The sequence below is a fragment of the Pogoniulus pusillus genome, chromosome 27 (genome assembly GCF_015220805.1).
Source record: "Pogoniulus pusillus isolate bPogPus1 chromosome 27, bPogPus1.pri, whole genome shotgun sequence".
Classification (NCBI taxonomy): domain Eukaryota; kingdom Metazoa; phylum Chordata; class Aves; order Piciformes; family Lybiidae; genus Pogoniulus; species Pogoniulus pusillus.
The window spans coordinates 19,552,368-19,575,763 of record NC_087290.1 but is presented as its reverse complement, the minus strand read 5'-3'; the positions used below and the strand labels follow the sequence as shown (position 1 = coordinate 19,575,763).

Below are 23,396 nucleotides of genomic sequence, written 5' to 3'. Positions count from 1 at the left end.
CCTGGCAGCCTGAGGGAGTGCTGGGACACTTAGCTGTATTAGAGCTCGTTCTCACTAAGTCAAGCCTCTGCAGAATTGCAAACCTACACCCAGGAATTCCTCTCTCCCCACCTAATGCTCTGTTCTGTACACTTGTATGCACATTCTAGTTCATACTATTTCCATGTTGGATGTTCGTTGCCCATTGAGACATGCAGATGGAAGAGCCTTCTCATCTTAAGTTTGCCTGTCATTCAGCACTAAAGGTCTCTTGAGACGTGGATTTGAATGTACTTGCCTTGAACTGATGTCTTCCAGTTGAATTTTCCCAGACAGTGAAATGCTGGTTTGAAAAGGTCAAGCAAGATGCAACAGCCACCTGAGGATGGGGCTGACAGAAGGGATTCTCTAGTATGCCTCTTGCTTGGAGGGGGTAGGTAGTGAGGCAGAATGAGAGTTTTCCCCAGTGCTGTCCTGGATCCTCAGCCCTGCTGTGAGAAAGGAGGTTTAATGTGTTTTGGGGTATTTTTTGTTTGCTTTCTTTTGTTTGTTTTTCAGTGGGAAGTTGTTTGGCTTTGTTTTCTTTGTGTTTTTGTTTTCCTTACTCCTTAAAGGCTTAACCAACATCCTGCTTAATTTCAGAATCCCTGTCAGGCATCATCTTTATCCTCTCCAGACATCCATGGATGTGGGAGAGGAGCTCTAGTTGTGTATATCTGTACATAGAACCAGTACTGTTGAAGCTGTGCTCTTCAGTGTTTCTAGGTAACCCACAGATCATAGTGCAGTGAAAAGTTACTGACACATTCTCTGGTAGCTGTGGTTGTGTTCTTGTGATGACATGTATCCTGCAGAACGTGCTTAGCCTTTGAGGCACTGACTTTCCAGATGTCTAAGTGTCATTTGGGTCTCTTCTGAATGTCTCCTAGGATTAAGTTTAACTGGAAATTCAGGGCATGCAGAGACACAATTGGAGGTACATTCTGCGTTTGAGCACTCATGTTCAAAAGAATGAACCCCAAAGCCCTGCTCCAGTAGGTGTTGAAGTCCTTCCTTAGATCTAGCCCATTTTTACTAACAGCATCTGGCAAATCTTAAGAAGAGAAAGCACTGTTAGAACTGTCTCATGTATTCCAAAGGCCACTATTCTTCAGAAGTTTGGCTTGTTTAGATTGCTTTCTCCTCGATCTCTCCCTGTGACACAGTGGGATACAATATTTTGGAAGGGGAGTTGGTAATGTCAAAACTCATCTGCAGCCTGCAAGATCCAGAGCCATGAATCCACCTCTCTTGATGGATTTTTGGTAAGCTTCTCTCTAGACTAACCTTTTGTGCTCTCCAGACTGCAGCAAAGGGAAGGTTATGATCCTACAGACTGAGGTGCCAGTTCTCATGGCATCAGTTAAATAAAAACTGTTTTGGTGCTCAATGTAGTTTTGTGCTCACTGACACTTGTTTAGCAGTTCCGAAAGGCAGCATGTCGCAGGAACATTAAACTTTCAACCTTGTTTGGACTATTGTGACTCATTCCTTTCACTTCCCATGGGTTTGTATCAGTAGTGCTTGAGGAGGAGAGCTTACCTTGTTCACCAGTTCAAGCTATGAAAATGTGTCATCAGAATAGGATATCTTGATTGGTTGTTGCTGTACTCACCAGAACTTAGAACCTGTGTAAACGATGCCTTCTGACCAGTTCTGGGTGCAGTACTGAAGGGAGAACTACCTTCTTAGGGTGAGAGCAGGGAGCTGGTTATGGAAGAGGCAGGAGAATGAAACTGAAACTTTGGGTGAGAGGGAAGGGTACTCAGTGGACAGTGATGCTTCTTGGTGAATTCTGCTCTGCCGGCAATGATGCGTGGGATTACATTAGCACTACAGAGTTCCTATCTGATAGAAGTTTGTTAATGGCTAAAAAAAAAATTGAATTACAATATCCTTAAAGTGGTGGACCAGATTTTAGCTCAGATTTCTCAGGTTGCTTTCTGGAGAAAGGTCGTGTTGGGTGCAGTTAGGAATCTTACCTTGGCTATTTAGATGCTAGGTGTAGCAACACTTCCTACTGCTGAGCCCAAGCTGCGTTCTTGATGTTTTTGTTTCCCCAGCTACAAAGCAGATACTCTAACTTGGGCCTGTCTTTATATAAGTCACAGAACACAGCAGAACAGAAACCTACCAGAACTGGATGTGGTAGTCTCTGTCTCCAAGATGGTATTTAAGCTGTTTTTAAAGTCTGTTGTTGTAGACCTGATCCCAAAATCGATAGGAAACTTCAGATGATTATCTGTTTGTGTATGTCTATTTGCAAAGGGCTCTATGCAGCAGTTGCTTCCCATGTTCCCTGTGTTGAGGAGGATTGTGCTGGCATGCTTAATGATGTAAAGATACAAAACTCTTCAGTGCCACAGGAACAGTCTCATGATGGAGCGGTTTGGGGCTAGAGCTGGACTGCCTTTGGATTAGGTAGACTCAGCTCTACAGCACTTTCTCCCTTCTATAGATACAGCATCCTCCAGTCCAAGAGTTCATGGGTCAGAAAAGTTGTTCCCACACTGGGTTTCATTACCTAACTGCTTAGCTCTGGAGGTGCACTTATTCCCTGCAAGCCTGCAGTGGCTTTGAATGGCTGCTGCTTGCCCACAGCAAAGAGTGGAGATGTGGAAGGTTGTCCATGTGGCGTGTTGGACAAGGTGTGTTTGTTTGGTCACTCTTGAAATACTCAGTGTTAGACCTCTGCTCAGAACCAGTGGCCTTCCACATGTGGGCTGTGTCTCTGCTTTGGCAGGAAACTTGAAGCAAGTGCAGCAGACCAGAGGGAGTGCTGCGAGCAGAGGAGAAGCTGTCCTGCTTTTGGGTCCATTAGGCGTGCGCCAGAAGGGGATGCGCAGGGCTGTGGCAGAGGGGTCATTGCTGTTCTCACCAGTACCTAAGTGTGCTGAGCTGACAAGAAGAATTATCTTTGTGCAGCTCCAGAGAGGGCTTCACTCCTGTTCTGGGTTTTACTTTGCCATGCTCTAGTGTTGCTAGTATCTGCCCAGTCTTACCCGCGCTGCAGCTGATGAGCGGCAGTGTTCTGAACTCTCATGCTTGTCTCAGCAGGCGATCACACCTAGAAGATCAGGTCATTTAAGCCCTCTGCAGGCTGGCTTTGCTCTGCAGTGTGTGTTGAAGTGCTTTTCAATATTTTTGGCAGACAGTGCTCTCGGAAGTGCTGTGGGCTCTGGAAAAGCCAGGCTGGAGCAGCTGCCATGTCAGGAGTCTGTGGACTGCCATCTCCTGCTTAGGTAGTGCCGTGGGCTGCAGGGAATACTAACGCTGGGGGCCACCTGTTAGACAGTTATGGTCAGGCTTTGGTGTGCTGTGGGGTGTGTGCAGGCACTGAGATGGAATCTGCAGAAGGGCAGTTCTATCCCCAGATCATGTGTTTGTGCTCCACTCTGTAGTCAGCAGTAGGTCCCAGTGGAGTGTATGGGGGGTGGTAAAGATCAGGAAGGTTCCTTGAGCAGTGACCACTTACTGTCTAATTGCTTTAATTGCATATTGCAATGCATTTCTTTGCCATGTATTTCTCAACCCTTGGCTACTTTTCCCCTGGTTTTCCTTCTGCCTGGCAGTGATCAGCTCATGTTTCCTCTAGGTTTCCCTCATAAGCCTTTTTCTGTTTAGCCTCTTCTCAGTAAGAGGAGAAATGGCTGTGTTTAAGGGTTGTCACTCAGGACAGGCTTAGCATGCTTTGGAAGGAATAGCTGACAGCTGGTGTCAGGCCACTCGCTGCAGGGGAGCGTTAGTATAATTTTGGACTTTTTAGTCTTTCAGGGTGACTACCCAAACCCAAGGTTTATCTTGACTCTGAGATTAGAACTCTTAGCTAATTCTTCTTATAGTTACTCTTTAATTAAGGTTAGAGAGAGACTTCGCACTACTTGAGTCTAAGTGAGGATAATGGAGCAGGACAGTGTATTCACCATCCAAACATTACTGTTACTTGTATCAACTTGGAACACGGAGAAGGGGAAATTCAGTAAGTAATGAATGCATCTTGGCTGCAGTGACTTCGGAGGAGCAGGTTATGGTTTTCAAGGCTGTAGTATTTCAGGCCTGAACACTAGGAGGCATCTGCACATCGAGTGGAGTACTGCAAGAGAAAGGGCTGCGGCAGCTGCCCAGTTCATGAAGCTTCCAGGTAGGTAACGGCCATGGATCAGAGAGGTGCAAAGGTTTAACTATGTATGTAAGGGGAAGTAACATCTGTGTGGGGTAACCTAGTGGCACCGAACTGCCTTCAGAGTGGATTTTCAAAATACTAATGTGAAACATTTTCAGGAGTTCAGTTCTGACTTCGTCTAGAGAAGTGAAGTCTTTCCCCTCACTGGCAGCTGCTGCTGCGCTGGCTCTGTGCAGCTGTCTGTGTCTCCTCGCTTTCACCCGAGCGCTGCGCCAGCATTGCGATGGGTGCTGATGTTTGCTGGCTTGCAGGAGTGAGTTTGCACTGAGGATTTGCACATGCTGTGGTGAATTTCTCTGGCAATGAAGTGAGCAGATGTCCATTGGTGTTTAGAGTTGAGTTAAAACTGATATTCAAAACTCTAGAGAATTTTATGCCATGGAAGGCTTCAGTAGAACGGCTTTAGGATTTAGTCCTTTTCTCCTTTAGATTTGATTAAAATCTGTGGTCTTCCCTGCTGGTCTTTGCACTTTTTCCTTTAATCAGACTGCAATATTAGTACTGAGAGCAAGCAAAACCACTGACACTACCACCTCATCTGTAGATTTGAATGTCCCTAAGTGTTACAGTGCAGCATTCCGAGGTGAGTTCCCATACTGCTGATTAGTGCATTCAGCTGGCAGCAGAGAGCTGTTCTGCTTCCAGCAAGGGAGCAACAACTGAAACCGTTCACTTAGTTGTCTGTGGGGTTAGGCCTTGCATGAACTCAGCATCTTCGTGAAGCCGTTTGGCATAGAGGAATATATTTTAACCAGGCTATGTTCTGGTTTGACAGTGTCACATTTAAGTTTCTGCCCATGTGATTCATTTAAGCAGGACTGCAGAGGCAGATGCAGAACCCATCAGGTGAAAAACCAGTCCTGACCTCGCTGAAGCCATATGTGAAGCACCTCCTGTGTGTACCAGTGGCTCCCAGTGCAGGTGCTTGTGCTGGGGAGCTTAGCTGCACAGGGCAGTGAACACTTGAATGGTGCTGTCATGGTTTTTTAAAGGTAGCCTACAGAAATTAAACTCTCAAATGAAATTGGAGAAACAAATACAGGATTACATTTGGACAGAGATACAGAGAGACATTACAAAGCAATTACTGCATCCCTGGCAAACCCCCTTGAATTTTCCCCCATCCCAAAAAACTAAATCTAATACTCCCCAGTGCTCCAGTCCTCCCTCCCCAGTGCCTCTGCCACCCAAAGAGGCCTAAAACAAGCTTCTGGAGGCCTGCTGCTTACATGTTCTTCCCGATAAAGTGGCTCCTGCCACACAGGGCAGGAGGAGGAGGAAAGGAGAGCACACTGACCTTGTTGTGAGTTTATAAAGAGATAGCAGAATTATGGGATTGAATAACAATCTTCCAGTCCCCAGAAGATTTTTTAACCCTATAGTTTCAAGCTGGGACAGGTGCTGATATCTCTTGGAGTTTGTGCATTGCTGTTAAAATCCATGTGAGGTGGTGGTGAGAGCGAGCTGAATCTTGCAGCATGTAAAGCTCTAAGGAGAAGAGTCTGTTCTTTAGAGAGATGTATGTTCAAGATGCTAACCGAATCTGTTAAGCTCATGGTAGCATGCTGCCTGTGCTACTGACTTTGAATGCCTTTCAGGTACCTCAGGAAAGGGAAAGGTAAAGCAGCTAAGTACATTTAATTGCTGTTGCTGTCTTAATGGTTTACCTCTCAACAATTTATCAAAATTAACTTTGAACTTCAAGAGAAAGATTATAGGAGGAAACCCTTTCTAAAATCTTACTTGATATAAAACTCCATTAACGCTATCATTGTGTTTTTTTCCTCCCCTGACCTGTGCTACACCGTGACCTGCTTCCTAGCAGCCAGGTGTGTGAGAAGGGTTTTTTTATGACCATGTGAAATACATATCTTAAAAACCAGTGCTCTTGAACCTGGCATGAGACTTAGAGCATTGAGCTTACACTGCCCTTGTCAGCCACATTCTGCTGCGTGGGGTTTTCATTTGCATCTAATACATCAAAAGACTTAAAACGTGGTTTAATATTAATCTTGGGTCATGTTTCTACTCAAGTGAATTTGAATGATTCCCCGAGATTTTATTAATAATCAAACGTGTGGTTACAGAGAGAATAGTAAGAGAAATGGTCCTAGCTCCTCACCAGCATGGTTTGTTGTGGGGTGGTTTTCCTTCACTTTGGAACATCAGCACATGGACACGATGAGTGTTCCTTTTGGCATGTGGTATGGATCCCTGCTTTAGGCAGGGCTAAGGTGTGCGATGGGGTGATGATGGTTGTTGGAAATTGGCACTAGCTCTGTCGGGCTTGAACCAAAACGTACCAAAGAGGGGTCCTTAGCTGCTGTTCTCCACGCGAGAAGGCTGACGAAATGCACTCCGAATGCTACCGGGATACGGCGGTGAAAGCCGAAGCGCTCTCGCTGCTGTGGTCCCCGTGATAGCAGACGGAGCGGGGAAGCCCCGCAGCCGTTCTGTGCGCTGCCTGGGAGGCGGGGCGGGGGGCCGGCGGTGCTGCCCAGTGCTGAGCGGAGGGGCGGCCAGGCTAGGCCGGGGGAGCGCCCCGTAGGCGGCAACGGGCGGGGCGACAGCTGCCTGCGCTTCTCGCCGCTCGGCACCGCGGCCGCGCCGTCGGTGGCGCTGGGCTACCCCGGTGCCGGCGGAAGGAGCCGTCTTTTCCACTGGGTGTCACTCCGAGGCGGGAGAGGCGCCTTCAAAAGCCGAGGGGAGGGAGAAGTCCGCCGACACACTCGCCTGCACCGGCAGCGCGCCCGCCGCTGCCCGCCACGCCGCGGCACGGGCGGCAGCCGCTCCGCTTCCTGCGGGCCGGGACGCTCCCGGCTCTCCGCCTCGGAGCCGGCGCGGGGCGGAGAGTCATCGGTTGGTGCCGGCTGCCCCCCGACCCCAGCCCCTGCAGACGGAGGACGTCGGCCCTGCCGGCCCATGCGAGAAGGATGCTGGAGAGCGGCTGCAAGGCGGTGAAGGAGGGCGTGCTGGAGAAGAGGAGCGACGGGCTCCTGCAGCTCTGGAAGAAGAAGCGCTGCATCCTCACGGAGGAGGGGCTGCTCCTCATCCCTCCGAAGCAGCAGCCACCGCAACCGCAGCAGCAGCAGCCGCCGCCGCCGATGCCGGCCGAACCGGGGACCAAGATAAAGGAGCTTCACTTCTCCAACATGAAGACGGTGGATTGCGTGGAGCGGAAGGGCAAGTACGTGTACTTCACGGTGGTGATGGCCGAGGGGAAGGAGATCGACTTTCGGTGCGCGCAGGAGCAGGGCTGGAACGCGGCGATCACGCTGCAGATGGTGCAGTACAAGAACCGCCAGGCCATCCTGGCCGTCCGCTCCACCCGCCAGAAGCAGCAGCACCTGGCGCAGCAGCCGCACGGCCCGCGCCTCCGCACCGCCTCCAACTCCGCCTAGCGCAGGTAGGGACACCGCTCCCGCTCCGCTCCCCAGCCCCGCGGCCCACCCGCGCTCCTCTGGCCGCCCCTCGGGCGCCCCGGGCTGGAGCCGGCCGCGCAACGCGGGTCCCGGCTGTCAGAATCGGCTCCGGGCGCCGTTCCTTCGGCTCGCCGGCTGCCCTGCGCCGTGCTGTCTTATTGCAGGTTAAGTCAGCGGAGGGCTTCGGGGAAGCGGGACTGAGCGCGTTTGTGGCGGACGTACTTCAGTGGGTGAGAAACTGGGCAACTGGGCAAGCGCCAGAGATGCGGGTGGACTGGAGAGAAGCGGCTCAACAACCTGAACCCAGCCAGCTGCTGCTGCTGCCTTGCCACCCTCGGTGCCGAGAAGCATTTCAAATCTATTATTTATGGACCTTGGAAAGTGTCCGCTGGTGCAGTGGGACTTCTAGGAGACATGATGCACTGTAACTCTATTTTAATGTATTTTATTTTATTTATTGGAGTTGGTTGGGTTTTGAAGTTGTTTTGGGGTTTTGGCTTTTTTTAAAGCCTTCTTGCAAGACACTTCTGAATGTAGGCTATATTCAAAAAGGCAAAGGAAAATCAAGGCATACATTTGCTCCCAAGAGGAACTACAAAGTGGTTTGGCCGTGTGCAATTTGACAAAAGAGCTTTCCAGTTTTGCTCGAGATCTGTTATGTTACCCTGACATGGAAAATGTGATGTGTGGTTTGGAATTCGTCTAGAGCCCATACTGCATAAAGAAACCCGGTGAGGCTAACAATTACAGCCTGGGGTGCAAGTGTGTTCCTTTCAAAATGTGATGCGTGGAGGAAGATGAAGAAGTTCACTCACCCTTGGTAGTTCAGAAAGTGACGTTGCTCATTGTTCTGAGATGAGCACCCCTCTGGTGACTGTATGAGCAGAGAGGGTCCTGACTGACCTCTTTTGCCATCCAGGATGGCAGCTGGATTCTGCTCACCTCTTTGGTGTGATGCTCCTAGGCTGCAGGGCCAGAAAAGAGTCTGTGAATGCTTCTTAGTGTCCAAGTTCAGGGCTGCCTCGGCATGGTTGGCTTGCAAGCAGTCTGAGCTCTCCACCTATGCTGAATTTTCGTGGTAGCTCTTAAATGCCTTGTATTAAAGCAACCCCTAGTTTAAAATCCAGTTTATGTGTGTTGATGTGCAAAGGCATTCTCTTGGTCACAGTTTTCGTTAGCTGCAAGTTGCTCTCTAGCTGAGGTGAAGGAGGTGAGTGTTGGTGCTCAGTGCGGTCAGATGTCGAGAGGCTGCGACCTCACCTCCAGCGTCACTCACAGAGCCCTGAAGCTGGAAGACAAAGGGCTCACCGCCCAGCTGCTGTGCCTGCCTGTGCCTCTTAAAAGCCGGTGGGAATTTTGCTGGGGCTACTGGTGAGAGCAACCTGGAGCTGTTCTCCGCGGTGCCGGGGAGGGAGCTGGGTGCAAGCCGCTGCGCTGTCCGGGATAGGGCAATGGTTCCTCACTGCAGTGCTGCCGCAGCACCGGCTTGGATGGAGGGGTAGGTTGCAGGTGGGGCTGAGCATCAGGGACCGTTGTCTCTGCTTCGAAGTAGAAAGTTGCAGCCGTGGAGCTATTTATTTTAACTAGTGTGGTGAGGGAAATGGCTTTTGGCCCCTCTACAAGTGACGTGAATGTAAGCAAAATCTTTAAAAGCCACACATGCAGGACGCTACTGTTTGTGTGACTGAGGCAAAACTTGACTATGAGAGCCATGCACGCTTGGTTCAAGCTCTAAGTGCTTAAAACAGAAGACTGAAGTGACACTCGAGGGGATTGGCCGCTGCAGATGATGGTCCCTTCCTCTACACCCTAATCATAAGCTCAGCCCCATAAGGAGTAAATTGAGATCTCTTTTAGCCCTCCTCTTTTGTTCCTTGCCCTCATGTGCTGGGGTCACATACCCAGATGTGCAGAGCATGTCATGGTGCACACTCCAAGCCTCTGTGGCTACTCCTGAGCACTTCTCCCTGATTTGGCCCTTGACAAGGCTGTGTAGTGAGGTCAGGCTGGTAGGTTGCAGCTGTCCTAACAAAGATACTACTTTGAAACTAACTGGAAAGGAAGGTGCCTTGCATCTTTGAGGGTTAGATTTGCTGCCTTGGCAATCGTAATAACCAATTTCCACATCTCTGTACACCTGCATTGTCATTCTGCTAACATTTTGGATGTTAGATCTGTGAGGGATGCTCTGATGAGCAGGACAAAGACTTGCCAAGTAGGCTGCAATTTGTAATTTGTCTCCTCTGTTTAGAGTCATTAATTACAGTTTACTGAGTAGCTAATCCACCTGTCAGATATGCAGATGTGTCACTGATATCTCACCTACTAAACTACATTTTAGCCGCCTGAAGGACAGATGTAGCTGATGAGAGTTAATTCCGATGTGATCAGGCACACACACGCTGCTCTAGGAGAGCCAGAGACTGTTGTCCCCAGTGGGTGCAAGTTCCCAAATGCCACCGCAATCTGTGACTCTGCTCTCCTGGAAGTACTTGAACTTTAAAATGGAACACAGTAGTTTTACTGGCAGAATTGGCAGTGAAATGGCCAGCTTGCCTTTTGAATTGGCCCTGCTTTTTTCCACCACTTCAAGGTCACTGTCCCACTTTCATCTTACATTGCTTAAGATGTGTTTAGGGATGCTCTCAAAACCATTTGGTTTGGTCATCAGCAGACTTTTTCTGGTTGCCATTGCCTGCTGTGTAACCTTTATGAAAACGCTTACGCCAGCCAAACTCTTAGCCTGCAAGATGGTGACGCCGCAGAATCCGCCCTGAGCTGTTCCTCAGCCTGCTGCCTGAGCCGGAGGGATGCACGTAAGGATCAAGCCTTCCCCTTGTGCCTCTGACTGCCTGACGGAAGCTGAACGGGACCAGATTGGATGGGGTCCCCTGGGGACGGTTGGGCTGCGTGGCTCACACCATGTCAGTGTCAATGAGGCTAAATGGCCTGATGTGAACATTGTCATGCTCTGAAGTCCATCAGGTTTGGGGCTGTTGGTTGGTTTTGGCTGATTGGGTTTTTTGTTTGGTTTTAGTTGTTGTTTGGTGTTTTTTTTTGGGGGGGAGGGTTTTGTTTTCAGTTTATATTGACTTTAGGCTTGCTGATCTACTGCTGCATATCTCTGTTGGAGCTAACTTCGTTAAATGCTGTCACTGCCTGGTAAACAATGGATATGAAAAAGTCCTGCAGCTCTTGCTTCCTCTTACTGATGCTTTGTGAGTAAAGAAACCTGCTGGCCACAGGAAAAAAAAAAGAAAGGAAAAGCGCCAGCAGACTGTGGCTGGAGTCAGCTCACTGCAGAATAACCAAATGCCAGTAAAACACACACGGGCAAGTGCACGGTAGCAAACCTGTGCCTAGTCAGTTCAGAAAACAAAGTCAAAATTACGTGTCATAATGTTTAAAAACAATTAAAAGGCAAGAAAATTCAAGCTGTGGCAAGCAATAAAATGTGGAAGCTGGGGGAAAGGCAGACCAAGTGAAAGCTGTCTCTGACGTCCTGAAGTAGTTCCTTTTTTAAGGTTTGTGATATGCAGATGGCAGCTTCTGAGTTGCAGCTGCAGTGCTGTACCAAACCTTTTCCAGCATACCCTGTTGTGAGCAGAAATGCCACCAGTGCCATCCAAACGAGGACTCGTGTGTACACCCGACTCAGAAATGACCTCTGAGAGGTGTGGTTTATCTTCACTCTTTCCCAAGATGCATTCCACTTCCAATAAAGAGGTATCTGTTGCAAGAGCTCTCAGCACGCTGGCAGAGTCCTTGTCTGGGGTATCTGTTGTGACCAAAGCCTGATCTAAGCTTCCTCAAGGTCTTAATCTGAGAGCCTAAGAGAAAGGCTCTGGACCTGTGTGGGTACCTGCCTCAAGGAAGAGCCACCTGGATGCTCTGACTAAATTTCATGCATAGCACAATGATGAGGCAGAGTCTTCAGTTTTGCTTCCTGCTGTGTGTGATATGTGAGCACCCACACCAAGCCCTTCACACTGCAATAGTACTCTGCCTGGTGCCCCAGTCCCTGCACAGCAGATCCTTGGGGCGCAGACTTCAGGTGCAGTCTTCACTGATGGTGCCTTTTAGATGTGCTTTGTTGCTGCTTTTATTTTATGTGTCTGAAGTGACCTGAAAGCAGTGCAGAAAGAACACTTCTGCCATCCTCTGACCCACTCTCATCTGGCTTTGTGGAAAAGGAGGTGAAGTGTGACAAGAGAAATGCGTGATGGTTTCTGCTGCTTTGGAGGGATGTCTTGAACTCTTTGAGGTCTCTGTATCATAGCAGGTCCCATCTGTAAGTGTACTAACTTGAGTGGCACAGTGTACGTTGGCCTAGACTTACTGGTGGTGTTTGCCTTCACTGCTGTAAGAAGGCTCTTGCTGTAAGAGTTCTCTTGCCACTAGTAGACATCCAAAATATAGGCATCAAAGTCCATCTTTGATATGCAAAGATGGCTTAGAAAGCTGACTCCTCACAAGCTCTGGTGCCCAGCAACTTTGAAAAGCCAGCTGGACACCTCCAGATCTACTGTCTGTTCAAGGGCCTACTGTTGCTTACAGCTCTTGGAGCTGTCCCTGAGAAGCTTTTACTAGTAGTGATAAATAAGTAGCTCTGTGAGGGCATAAATGGAGTAGAATAAGAGTTTAGTAACTTGGTTCTGTTTCTGGTCTGCAGGGATGGTGATACCTTTACAAAGGTACATTGGAAAGTTGTTACTCTGCTTTAGGGGCTTAAGTTTTGACTAAGAGGATGTAAAATAAGGCTTTCCACATGTTCATGGTACCTGTGAAAGGCACCTAGAAACGGGGCCTTTGTTTTCCAGGGGGGGAATGTTGCCTTGAGAGGGTTTTCTCAAAGCTTTCTCTGATCCAGAGTAGGATAGGAAGAATGCAGGTACTGAGGTAAATGTGAGGTGTGGAGGTAAAATGTGAACCTGATTCAGAATCCATTGAATGGGAGTTTTTTTCTAGGCTAAACCAGATTTTGACCCTCTGTAAATGTCATGGCTGCTAGTCTGTTTTTGTTCAGAAAGCCCAGGAATGGAGCCCCAGCAGCAGAGCCTCTCCCTGCGATCTCTGCTGGGGTGTGGCTGTGGTAGCACTGACATTCTGGCCAGTGGAATGAGGGGGAGAGGAGTAAGAAGATGGAATATTGTCTCTGCTTTCCAAACAAAGCAAAGTGTGAAATGAGCCCAGTCAAAACTTCTTCTTTCCTCTCTGAAGCAAAATCTAGACCAGAGCTGTTTCTTGCAGCTTCACTGGGTTCACAGCGTAGGTGAAACACAACAGTTAAACCCAGATTAGAACTAAGCCAAAGCCTTCACAGCTTTGCCGCTTTCTAAGCAGGAACATCTCAGCAATTCCTAGCAAGTACCTAAACTACTTTCCTCACCGGCATGCTTCTGCCTGCCTTTTAAACCAACTGGTGTGAAGATTGTTAACCTAAGTGCTTTTTTAGCAAGTGTTTGAAGTTCCAAGCAGTCTTAGGGGTGTTTGTACTGATGTGTGTCCTGTGCCCCCCTGGGAGCCTCTGGGGAAGGGCTGCACAGCTGTTCTATGCTTCTCACAACCTTGCACAAAAGATGACTTTGGTCCTAAGAGCTCAACATCCTTAGCATCTCCTGACACCTGAGGGACCTAGGAGCTGCTTGAGACCTCATGATGGGGCTCAGTTACTTGTGTTGCTACCTGCCAAATTTGCAAGGAAAAGAGCAGCATCTCCTGGTGGAGCTGCTGGGAAAGGAGTTGTGCTGCCAGCTTGTGCTCTCCATCAGTGCTCTAGGTTGCTTGCAGCAGCTACAAGCTGCTGCTAAGGGGCTGGCAGGGGGAACCAGAGGTGAGGCCTCTGTGCTCAGGTACTTGGGATTGGTTTTGTTTATGTTCTTAGAAACATACCAGAGCAGAGGCACTTACCTCAGCACAGACTAGTTGCAGCCACCACAAACTGGCCAGTTTCACATAAGCCCTTCTGACAGGTGCTGTTAGTGATGCCTGCTGCCAGACCAGGGGGAAACGGTTCTTTGGATGGGGGTTGGATTTACCCTTTGTGTGAAATGGTGCTATGACAGCAGTGGATTTTGGATAAATATTTTTTCATTGACTCTGTAACCTTTGCCTTGGAAGGGTTTGTGACCAGCCACAGCAGATTACCCAAACTGGCAGTGACTAAGCATGAAGCACAGAGAGCTCTGTGGTCAGCAGAAGCGTTTCAATGGGACGCTCTGCCCCGTGTCTGGTAAGGCTTCCAAAGAGATGAGCAAATCACTGCAGTTGTTTTTAAGATCTTGTCAGCATGTTGTAAATATTTCTGATATTTATGGCTGTGCACAGGGCTTTCATTACAGCTTGCAGAGGAGCTGGGTCAGTGCTGTTGTGGAGGAGATTGTTTCGATCGCTGTCAGTCCTGTTGGGCTTTGTCGCTCAGTGTTCAGGGTCTGATGCACCTACTGCTGCATGCAGTGGTAAAAGCAGTGTGTGTAACAGCAGAGACTTCCTGGGAGGGTAAATCCAGGCTGTCCTGGGCTTGGCTGCCAGCGGCAGGGTCCTTTGAGGGAACAGCTCTGCGTGTTGCTGTGTGCTTTGGGCCTGTGGCCGATAACTCCTGCACCAGATAGCAGCTCTCTGCAAGGCTCTCAGCCCACTTGTATATCATATCTCTGTTCTGGAGAAGAGGAAACTCGGGACCAGAGAGCCCCTGCTGCCTGCCCAAGGTCGTGCCGTGGGAGATGAAGAGCAGCATTCCATCCGCAGGCAGGGTCCCTGCCCTTGCTTCCGGCAGTAAAAGACTGTTTCATTGGCTGTGCTTGGCAGGGACCCTCTCTAGAGCCAGCCTCAAGTGCAGTGTACAAGCCTCCTGCCCGTGCCACAGGTCCTTGGATGGAGACCCAAATGAGTCACTGCTGTGCCAGGTAAGCAGCAGCCTTAAAAAGTCATTGTGGTGGAGACAAGAGCAAGACAAAGCACGGAAGTTTCACATGGCATTCAGCAGAGTATTTGGAAGACTTCAGGTTATTAAAGCAGCCTCTGGTTGTTGGCAGCAGCAGGTACTGTCCGAACAGCATTCGAGGAGAGAAGGGCTCTGTGCACTGTTACCTCTTTCCGGAGCAATTAAGCTCTTCTATTTACTGCAGATTACAAGGACAAAGAGAGGTTATCAGTCCCATAATAACTTGAAAGGCCTTTATAGATACGAAACCAGTGTCAGCAGCTTGTCCAGCCTGCTTACTGCCTTAGCTAAACGCATAAAGGGGGGGGGGGGGGGGGGGGGGGAAGAGAAGAGAAATCCCTTTAGCCAGAGCACTTACCCTAGTCACATGTTTTTCTACTACGAAAAACCTGTCATTTACTGATGCATAAAGCTGCAGCAGCTCACAGACAAGCAGCTGATCCCATTCTGCTGCCAGAGCATGATGGAGCTGTGTGAGTCTATCTGTGGGGGCTTTCACAACAGCCCCTTCCAGTGCCTGTGCAGCTGGCAATTCCTCCATGCCCTTTCCTGTGCCAGCAGTTGCACTACTCAGATGACCTTCCTTAGGGGCTTTTCTTGTGTGCAGAGCAACGGAGGAAAAATGACTCCATTCTTTCAAACCTCAGCCTTGAAGTGGAAAAGCTATTCCTTCATTGGCTTCTCTGGGGCCGGCAGCGCTCCCAGACACTCTGAGCGGTGCCTCCGGCAGAGCTGCATGTGTCCTGGCCACTTCTTTCAGTTTTATCGTGGCTTGCTAATATTTCCTGTCCCACTAAGCCACGTTTCCCTGGTCCTCGTTCCTAGTGCTTGTCTCCTAAACAGAGTCACAGCTCTTGTCACAAGGCAGCGGGCTGCGTGCTCGTCCTTCGCGCAAGTGATGATGGAGGGCTCAGCAGCAGGGAAGTGATGCTGACAGCTCCGCTCTCGGGCAGCAGATTGTCAGCATTCCTCACCAGGGCGCTCAGCTGGCCTGGGAAGAGGCTGCCGGCTGGGGGAAGGACCTCGAGCGTAGGCTAATGTCCTTTCAGAGCCAAGGAGAGGGGTGATCAGCCAGCACCTCTCTGAGCAGCGGTGGAGTCAGACCCCCAAAGCCACTGCTGCGATTCCTCAGGCACAAGCTGAGTTGCTGGCTGTGAACAGAGAGGAGGATCTGATGGCTAAGAGGGCAATTATAAAATTTTGATAATTATCAACAATTGGCCATTCCCTGCGTTCTGGATGCTGGAGAAAAGACTGAAGCTTGCATGCAAAGGAGGATGCTTGCTGGCTGGTGGCTGTGCCCGGGATGGAGCAGATCACTTCTGCAGCTAATCCATGGGTGCGCTGCTGCGTTTAAGAGCCAGCCTAGGGGGCTTGAGAGCAGCAGCTGCAGAGGAGCACTTGGCTGCTGCTGCCCCAGGGAAACTGCTGCAATCACTCCCAGGCGAGTTGGAAATTGTTCCTGTGTGGTGTTTTCCTGAGGGCTTAAGAAGCTTGCGGTCATGGCCCAGACTTCTCTGTTGTGAAACAAGTGGTGGGGCAATCATCTCTGCCATCCTGCCCACTGTCCTTAGTCATCTGGGACAGAGGCTGAGGAGGGGCTCCACTGGACAAGAGGTGCCTCAGGACTTGCCTCCATCTGCTAGTGCTGGCTACACCTGATGAGAGAAGTCTTCCTGAGCACCTCCTGCTCTGAAGGCCTCTGTGCACACAGAGAAGGGATGCACCTTGTTGTAAATGTTCTTGAAGGTGCTCTCCAGACTTCCAGAGATGTGCCTTGCTGCTGCCACCACAGCAGCTCCTGGCTTCACCAGTGCTGCTCTTCCTTACCACGGTTGTTCAAGTGCTAGCATGGACAAAGGAGCAGCTGAACAAGGGCTTCCCCAGAAAGCTTAGCAGAGGTCTCCAAAGCAGCTTCAGCCTTACAATTCTGCTGTTGATAACTTCAGAAGCAGCTTTGTTGTCCTGTTTTGAACTGCTGGGGCTGGGCAGAAGGTGCTCTGAGAGAATAGAGGTCCCTCTGGCTGGTGCCCTGCTAGCCAGCACAGAGATGGGGTTGTAGTACCTGTGCTTGGCACCTTTATTTGCAGGATTTGGGCCTTCTGTTCTTCCAAGGTTTCCCCTATTTCTGCACATTCCAGCCACAGAGCTGCCTACCAGAATGTATTACCTTTGCCCCCAAGGTAATTCTGAACACCCTGGTGTTTCTCCTGCTAGCTGGAAACCTGCAGCACTTTGCTTTGCTGCTGAAGCTCAGCAAGCGAGGGTAAGTGCTTAGGCAGGTAGCCCTGATGTGGTGTTTAATTGTTGTTGTGGGCAACAGCAGGGCTCTAAACACAGTGCAGAGCTTGAAGAGAAGGAAAGGTTTTATATATCTCTGCAAAGCTGGCATGGCTACAAAGATCATTTCCCTGTTTTAATGGCATCTGAGCAAATTTAATGCTTACATTTCAGAGCATTCACCTGAAGATTTTTTTCCCCAAAACATTCCCTCCAAATGTAGTTAAAACCTTAAATCAAGCTGAATCCAGGATTAATCCTTCAGTTTTGCTGAACTCTGGATGTGCTTAGCCTTTCTCCATCTCTCTTTCCCTTTCCTGGTCTCTGAGCCCAGCATGTGACATTTAGAGGGAGAGGTTTGTGAACCATGCTGGCAGCTGCTCCACCTTTCGTGTGCCTCACCGGTAAGGCTGGTGCCTTGTGAAGACAGGGCAGCCCTCGGGCAGCCACAGAAGTGTCCTCTGCTCAGTCTGTTTGCAGCCATCATCTTGTGAGGTTTGCCCTTGTAAAACGAAGCTCCTGGCATAGATGGGGCTTGCTCTTCATTCAGCTGTCACAGCCTGTCCTGAACTGGCCCAAAGGAGCTCAGTGGGCAGAGCTCTCTAAGGGCAGTCCTGCACTGATGCCCTTCAGCGACAGCTTTTTTGTGTGCTGACGTTTGAAAGCATTTGCACACATTAAGGAGATGACTTTGTGCTTCCCTTCTCACAGCCCCTAGCACTGCTTCCTGCATGGCACTGATTAAAGGTAAAATCTGCTCTGCCTGTGCTGCTGTCATTGCTGCCTTTGTGCTGCAGGCAGAAGTTAAGGTGCACCGAAGGCAAGTATGACTCTAAAACCATTGTATTTATGTGATACTCTTGACAGGTCTTCAAGTCCTGCACCTTGTACTCTTGATTTAAGCTGGATGGAAGGCTCAGGGTGCCATGGTTTGTATCTACTACTTGGGAAAAAAATGATAACCTGAAGAATTTCCACTTGATGGAGGACTGCACTCAGTGTGGTTCTTACCCAGTGCCGAGCTCCCCAAGGCATGGCTTTCTCTAGAGCTGGCAGGGCTAGCACAGGCACCCTCCTGAGGCACACCCCTGTGGCACAAAGGCACCAGGATACAGCTGTTTTCAGCTCCCAGATGTGGACTTCTTGCACTGTAAAGCTGCTACCTACATGTGACTGCTGTGGGTCTATTAACCAGTGTTGTTCTAGATGCTATGCTGGCGGTAGGCTAAATAGCTCAGCACTGCAATCAGCTGCTTTAATTGCTGCCTGCTCCTAACCCATGAAAGTCCTCAGTTTTTCTGAACCCTCTCATTGTGTCCTCCCTTCACATCCTTTGATTGCCTTTTGAAGATGAAAGCTCAAATTTTGTGTACTCCCCTCCCTCCTCCAAGAAACTTTGCTCTTGTCAGCAGCTTCAAAGGGGTCTCCAAGCCCCTACATTCGTATGTCACCTACTCGCATGTCACCTACTCGGGGCGTTCAAGCCCTCATGGTCACAGATGTGTGCCAAGTGAAGTGCCAGGAATGAGGAAAACATTACTCCTTGGAGCAGCCAGAGATGTTCCACAGCTGCTCACCCTCGAGAAGCTGTCACATTCCTACATCTTGCAGCTCAGTACGTGGGGAATGCTTGTTAGCACAGTGTTCCCTATTTGAGGAGTGCAAAGCTCTGGAGCCTGCTCTGCTTATGACATGAAAGCTTGCACCGCTGCGTGCACAGAGGTGTGCAGAAGTGTACAGGGCAGGTCACGGGGATCGTGGGGTGCTGAGGGCTCTCCACAGGTACCAGAGCCCAGGTGCCCACAAAAGAGGTTAGTTGCTGATGGAGACATCAAGAAATAGCCCAAAAGTAGCCCAGATTCCTCCTCTGCGGTCCCTGGCTCCCTGCAGGGTGCTCCTCAGAGGCTGGCTTTGCTGCTGCCGGTCATTATGCAGGCTGATGGAAAGGCAGCAGTGGAGGAGGCTGCACAGTTCCCCTTCCTCTGGTCAGCTGCGTGGCCTCCTTGCCAATCGGATCTCCTAAGCGTGCAGGCTGCCCCAGAGGCCAGGGCAGGCCATGCCTTCAGATGTGCCTTTCAGCCAGGCTGTTGCCCAGTGGCACAAGGAGTGCCTTGGTACTTCACTGGGAGTGGAACAGTGATGGAAGGGCTCAAGAGGTGTGGGGAGCAAAGTGGCAGCTCCCCAGAAAGCTCTGAAGGGTACAGGATACCAGGGCCTTGCCTGGTCCTACCCTGGCCTCCTCATCAGATACCCTACCCATGGCTGAGGGATTCTTTCTAACAGACTTAGAAGCTTCAGCACAGACCAGGCCTGGCTTTCCGTGGTCGAATGCCACCTAGCCTGGTGCAGAGCCTTCCAGCCGAGGTGCTGTGAGCGCAGCTGCCTTGCTGTGCTGACAGCACCCACACATCTTTCCCAGAATGTAGAAGGAACAACTACAGTGAATGGGGCATTCAGGGAAAGAGAGAGGGAAGACGCAGTGACAGCACCACTGCAATTTAGGACAGAGGTGTCATTGACCTCGGTGGAGGATTCATCCCTCCAGGAGGTGTGGGACCAAACGGAGGAGGCTGGGGTTCTTTTCAGACCCCGGTGTGGAAAGGACGATTAAAAATCACTTATTGGGGTTTTGTCATGATTTGTTTTAGCCCCTTGATTACTGGGAGGAGGAGAGGCAGGCATAAAATAGGTAAGAGATCAGCTGTGTGGGTGCTCACCCTCTGGCAGTGCGGTGTCTGCCATTCAGGCCCTGCAGGTGCCAGGAGCAGCTCTGTTAGCTGGTGCAGATGCTGAGGAGTGAGCCTGGCACAGCCCTTGCTTACGCTGGCAGAGGCGTTGGCCCTGGGCCCGAGTCTGCGGCAGATGTTTCAACGCAGTTCCACCTTCCCGGCTGTCCCTAGCAGTTCACAGCTGCTCAGTGGCGACAAAGGCGGAGCTGCTCGGGAATGATTAGGCTCTGTCATCCTCCGCAGGAGGACTCTGCTGGTGGCTGCTTCTCAGCCACAGTCCCAGAATGGCAGATTGTAGAGGTCATTCCTCGTGCTATGGACAGCAAAAGTCTGAGGAGAACAAGAGAGGCAGCATCAGGTGGCAGCCTAGGAGAGGGCACACAGCGAAGGCAAAGGGCAGTCTGCAGCAACAGACCCAGGCTGCTCCTGCTCAAGTGAGACCTGTGCAAACTCTCCTGTGCCAGCACCTGCTCCAAATCTGCCCCAAGGGTGGGAACTGTCCCTCCAGCCTTCTGACTGCAGCATGGCTGCACTCCTGTTCCTGACTGTTTGCTTTTCCATTGCAAAGCTACCTCTTGCAGCAGCATGCATGCAGATGCGAACCCCAGGGCTGCCCACATCAGCCCCTCAGGAGTTGCCACTCATGCTTGCTCCTCACACTGTGCCCACAGGGGTCCCTTTGTCCTCACTTGGGCTTCCCAGGTTGCTGGTACCCCAGGTCCAGTCCTGCTGGCCTCCCTCACCAAGCAGACAGGGATGGTGCTGCTCTGCTATTGGGATGCTGCAGTCAGGAACATGTTTCTTGCAGGGAGTGAAAGGGAAGGTAAAGCTGTGTAGTGATGGCAGAGGAGGTACTGTGTAGCATCAAATGGCTTCTCTCCATTGCTGGCTCCCTTGAGCTGCTCTTAAACTGCAGAGCCTGGCTCATCCTGGTAGCTCTGCCTGCTTGCCAGCAGCTGTCTAATAAGCCTTTTCTTCCTGCAGCGTAAAGACTTACCAAGCTGTCTTCTCTGTTGTCACCCAGCTCCTGCTGTGAGGAGAGCTGTGTGGGGCAGCTGCTTCCCCAGGAGCGACTCCATAGAGGAGGTGGCACCATAGCCACACAATTACCCTGGAGGTGTTTTGCCAGGCACTGGGGCAGTGAGCTGCTACAATCTTCCTCTTTGGCACCTCCTTGTAGCAGTATGAGCTTAAAATTAAGGACTAAGTCTGCTTGCCAGGTCCTGATGACATTCATAGAATCATAGAATCAGGCAGGGTTGGAAGGGACCACAAGGATCAGCCAGTGCCAACCTCCCTGCCATGGGCAGGGACACCCTACCCTAGAGCAGGCTGCACACAGCCTCACCCAGCCTGGCCTTAAACACCTCCAGCCATGAGGCCTCAACCACCTCCCTGGGCAACCCATTCCAGCCTCTCACCACTCTCACGCCGAACAATTTCCTCCTCGAGTCCAGCCTGAACCTACCCACCTCCAGCTTTGCTCCATTCCCCCCAGTCCTGGCATTCCCTGATATCCTCAAAAGTCCCTCCCCAGCTTTTTTGTAGCCCACTTCAGATGCTGGAAGGCCACAAGAAGGTCCCCTGGGAGCCTCCTCTGCTCCAGCCTGCACAGCCCCAACTCTTTCAGTCTGTGCTCACAGCAGAGCTGCTGCAGCCTCTGAGCATCCTCCTGGCCCTGCTCTGGACACTCTCCAGCATCCCCACAGCCCTCTTGTAATGGGGGCTCCAGAGCTGGATGCAGTACTCCAGGTGGGGTCTCACCACAGCAGAGCAGAGGGGGAGAATCCCCTCCCTGGCCCTGCTGGCCACACTTCTGCTGCTGCAGCCCAGGCTCTGCTTGGCTCTCTGGGCTGCAAGTGCACACTGCTGGCTCCTGGTGAGCTTCTCATCCAGCAGCACCCCCAAGTCCCTCTCCTCAAGGCTGCTCTCAGCCAGTCCCTGCCCAGCCTGGATTGGTGCTTGGCATTGCCCTGACCCAGCTGCAGGACACTGCACTTGGCCTTGTTGAACCTCCTGAGCTTGGCTTGTGCCCACCTCTGCAGCTTGTCCAGGTCCCTCTGGATGGATCCTGCCCTCCAGGCTGTCTGCTGCACCACACAGCTTGGTGTGGGCAGCAAACTTGCTGAGGCTGCACTCAGTGCCTCTGTCCATGGCACCCACAGAGATGTTGGACAAGACTGGTGCCAGGACTGATCCCTGCTGCTTGTCACTGCCTGCACTTGCCCATGGAGCCATTGACAGTCACTCTTTGGCTGTGGCCATCAAGCCAGTTCTGTATCCATCCAGTGCTGCACCCATCAAACCCATGTGGCACCAGCCTGGAGACAAGGATGTGGTGTGGGACAGTGTCAAAGCCTTGCTCAGGTCCAGGTCAATGTCATCAGTTGCTCACCCCTCAGCTATTAATGTTGTGACCTGTTCATAGAAGGCCACCAGGTTGGTCAGGCAGGATTTGCCCTTGGTGCAGCCATGCTGGTTGTAGCCAATCACCTCTTCACTATTCTCCTGACTCAGTAGCACCTCCAGGAGGAACTGCTCCACGATCTTACTGGGCACAGAGGTGAGACTGCCTGGCCTGGATCTCCCTGGCTCCTCCTTCCTACCCTGTTTGACAATGGGAGTTCTGTTTCCCTTTTCCAGCCAGTGGGGACTGCCCCAGACTGCCATGACTTTGGAAGAGAATAGAGAGGGGTTTAGCAACTTCGTCTGCCAGTTCCCTTGGCACCCGTGGGTGCATCCCATCAGGTCCTGCCAGCATGGTTAGCCATTCCCGGTTATAACTGTATGAGGCATGCTGCACACCCTGGGAATGCTGCTCTGCTGGGCAGGGTTCAGGCTCTGCTGGGTGTGAGGAAGAAATGGAAAGCTGGGTTCACTTTGGCTGTGTTTGTATTCAGACTGAAATAGGCTCTTGAATGTTTAGACTTGGAAGTTTTGATGAGAGGTCTGCCTGGAAGCAGAAAGGACCTCCTAGGTTGTGAGGGTGGTTCACAAGAGAGACCAAGAAAAATGTGTGCCTTACACTTGTCTCCCATCTGCTGCACCCGCTCCTGGGAACAGGACTGGGAACATGTTGGGCCATGACCTCTCATCACCTTGCGTCTGTGCAGCACGCCGGTGGCAGGCTGGTCACCCAGGGCTGGACATCTGCTCTGCTGAGGATGTGGCAATTAATACCAAAGCAATATTGCTCTTTAATGACTGCTGAGCTGTCACTGTGGACCTTGCAGGCTGGTGCAGCATGAAGGATGCTGTTTTAAGTCAAAGTGTGTCATTGAGTTCGGGGTATCTACATAGAGGGGAACAAGAGATTTCCTCTAGCTCTTACCCTCCCCCTCTTGGCCTCCCCTGGTCTGACTCACCTTCTCCTTGTCTAATTGCTCTGGTTTGTCCCAGATGGGTTCTGCTGTGCCTGTGCCCGACTCACATCGCACATCTCCACTGCTAGCATGGGCGGAGAAGCACTTGCGTGATGTTGTTGTCAGCGGATGGTTTATCTGGTTGTAATTCCCGTGGCTCCAGCCCTCAGTGCTTATACACAGACCTCATTTTGCAGGGGTGGCAAGGGGAAAGGTCAGTATTTATGAATCATTTCCTCCTGGCTGTGGCAATGAAGCTGGTTTGTAGAGTGAGTCATGGAAGAGCGGCCTGGAGTGGCAACAATCTCCAACCGAAAGACTTTCAGGTCCCAGATGACCCTTTGGCTGTGCAGCCAACTCAGCATCATCATTTCACACCACTGATCACAAACACCTTCGCTCACTCCAAACCGTAGGTGCTGTAGGCACCCTGTTGCTCCTGGAAGTGCAGCAAGGACT

At 50.8% G+C, this 23,396-nt stretch overlaps 1 protein-coding gene across 1 annotated transcript; it reads left to right on the top strand.

Moving 5' to 3' along the window:
* Positions 1–6,758: 6,758 nt before the first annotated feature.
* PHLDA1 (pleckstrin homology like domain family A member 1) lies at positions 6,759–8,745 on the top strand. Its single transcript, XM_064166212.1, has 2 exons — positions 6,759–7,607; positions 7,788–8,745. Exon 1 carries the CDS (start codon positions 7,135–7,137, stop codon positions 7,600–7,602), a length of 468 nt encoding a protein of 155 aa, XP_064022282.1. The 5' UTR covers positions 6,759–7,134; the 3' UTR covers positions 7,603–7,607; positions 7,788–8,745.
* Positions 8,746–23,396: the final 14,651 nt, after the last annotated feature.